Here is a 2,292-nt window from a genome sequence, read left to right on the forward strand (position 1 = left end):
ACTCCCTTCATTCCTGCAGACAGAGGAGCAGCATGAGGAGGGAGAACCAGAGCAGCGTGTCCGGCTTCCTCCTCCTGGGACTCCCCATCCGGCCGGAGCAGCAGGGCGTGTTCTTCGCCCTGTTCCTGGGCATGTACCTGACCACGGTGCTGGGGAACCTGCTCATCATCCTGCTCATCAGGCTGGACTCTCGCCTCCACACGCCCATGTACTTCTTCCTCAGCCACTTGGCCTTCACTGATGTCTCCTTTGCATCTGTCACCGTCCCAAAGATGTTGAGGGACATGCATTCTAAGGACAAATTCATCTCCTATGCGGGGTGCATTATACAGATGTATTTTTTCATAGTTTTTGGCTGTCTTGATAATCTTCTTCTTGCAGTGATGGCATATGACAGGTACGTGGCCATCTGTCACCCTCTACGCTATACCATCATCATGAGGGAGGGGTTGTGTATGCTGCTGGTGGCTGGCTCCTGGCTTGTCTCCTGTGGCAATGCCCTCTTGCACACCCTCCTCCTGGCCCAACTGTCCTTCTGTGCTGACAATATCATTCCCCACTTCTTCTGTGACCTTTCCGTCCTACTCAAGCTGTCCTGCTCAAATACCTCTGTCAATGAGCTGGCCATATTAACTGTAGGGGCTGTGCTTGGCATTATTCCATTGAGTGGTATCATGGCCTCTTATGGCCGTATTGGAGCCTCTATCCTGAGAGTCCCCTCTACCACAGGGCTCCGCAAAGCCTTGTCCACATGTGGCTCCCACCTCTCTGTGGTGTCTCTCTTCTATGGAACAATTCTAGCTCTGTACTATTCATCTTCATTAAGCGATTCCAATGACAAAGCCATGATAGCCTCTCTGATGTATACAGCAGTGACCCCCATGTTAAACCCCTTTATTTACAGCCTAAGGAACAGAGACATAAAATTGGCTCTGGGGATTCTTTTCAGAAACAACATCTTAGTCACCAAGTGAAAATCATCAAACCGTGTTCTTATTTCACTCATTTCACCCACGGCCTTTGTCATATGGATCTTCTCAAAAAATTGCATGTCTATCACCTATGTCGCCAGCACCCTCCCAAGTGTTCTTCATAGGCAGTTACGTTATTGGATTTAATCCCTTCATCTTTAATCGTATCTGTTGTCCATTTATTTTTCAATCATTCTAGATATGGCATTTCTGAAACATGCGTTTATCTTGTAGTCTTCAAAGCACCAAACTACTTATCAGTCACGTGTGTGATTCACATTTGGAAATAGGTTGAGCCTTTTTTGTCTCTTACTGGAGAGCGAGGAGACTTGCTGAGACACAGAACACACCAACCACCTCTTAGAAGGAAAACGGCACCAGCATTTTCCATTCCCTTTTTAAAGATAAAACCGCTTTTGCTTTAAGACATGATTAGATGTATGAAATGTGACGGTGTTTTAGATTAAGCTAGACTTTTTCACACCCGATTTTCCGACCCCCTGGTGGTAGCTGTTCAGAATTCTCAATGGGCTATACTATGTTTCATTTCGCCTATAATGAAATGACGATTTGTAGGTTAAAGTGGAGCCAGTTTAAATTTTGTGGAATATATTTTTGATAGGTAAAGAAACCCTCCTTAGCAATGGGTGATATAACTTTTAATTATAATTGAGTTTGTACTCGTTGAAGTAAATATCAATCAGCTCCTTATTTACTCATTCTTACTATTGTTTTCCATAGCTATAAATATTCAGTAAAGTTTTCAATGTTTATTTGAGTAAGGTCCAGAACGCTTACCTTCTTAATGTAGTAGCTACTTGATAAAGTGCTTCTGAGGGCTAAACGAACTTTAGTTTGAATGTATCTGTGACAAGTACTTAACAGGGCGGCACAGAGTAGTCAATCCAATGATCAAATTTCCCCATTTTAAGAAGACTCTACTTTTTGCCTCTGAGTTGGATTATCATGGTGAATACAACCTATATCGGCCTAATTTTAGTCTGGAAAAATGAGTGTTGTCTTGTTCCCGCACTGAGCGCTCCCACTTCTCATAGGGAGAAGCTGAGTGCATGCCGTCACAACTCACACACAGAAAAACACTTAGTGTGTGAATATTATGTGCCAGGCAATTTTCTAAGTTCTGGGAATACAAAATGGGAAAGATAACATCCAAATGAAGACAGGACTGAGGACAGGTGAGAGAGCATGGGGATATCAGGGGAAAAGCATTCCAAGCATGAAGATCGGCAACTAGCAATACCCTGAGGTGAGATGTCCCCTGGCCTATTAAGGGGGCCTCTGGACAGGGCCAAGAGGGGGA

The 2,292-nt window shown here is 44.3% G+C and overlaps 1 protein-coding gene across 1 annotated transcript in view; it reads left to right on the plus strand.

Annotated features, from left to right (window-relative positions):
* The first annotated feature begins 32 nt into the window (after positions 1-32).
* The window catches only part of LOC105309764 (olfactory receptor 1J4-like), a 15,645-nt gene continuing 13,385 nt past the window's right edge, over positions 33-2,292 (plus strand). The window contains exon 1 of the mRNA XM_011385955.2: positions 33-529. Coding sequence (XP_011384257.2) covers positions 33-529 — 497 coding nt within the window. The remainder of the gene's footprint in view (positions 530-2,292) is intronic.

Source organism: Pteropus vampyrus, unplaced genomic scaffold, assembly GCF_000151845.1.
Source record: "Pteropus vampyrus isolate Shadow unplaced genomic scaffold, Pvam_2.0 Scaffold842, whole genome shotgun sequence".
Classification (NCBI taxonomy): domain Eukaryota; kingdom Metazoa; phylum Chordata; class Mammalia; order Chiroptera; family Pteropodidae; genus Pteropus; species Pteropus vampyrus.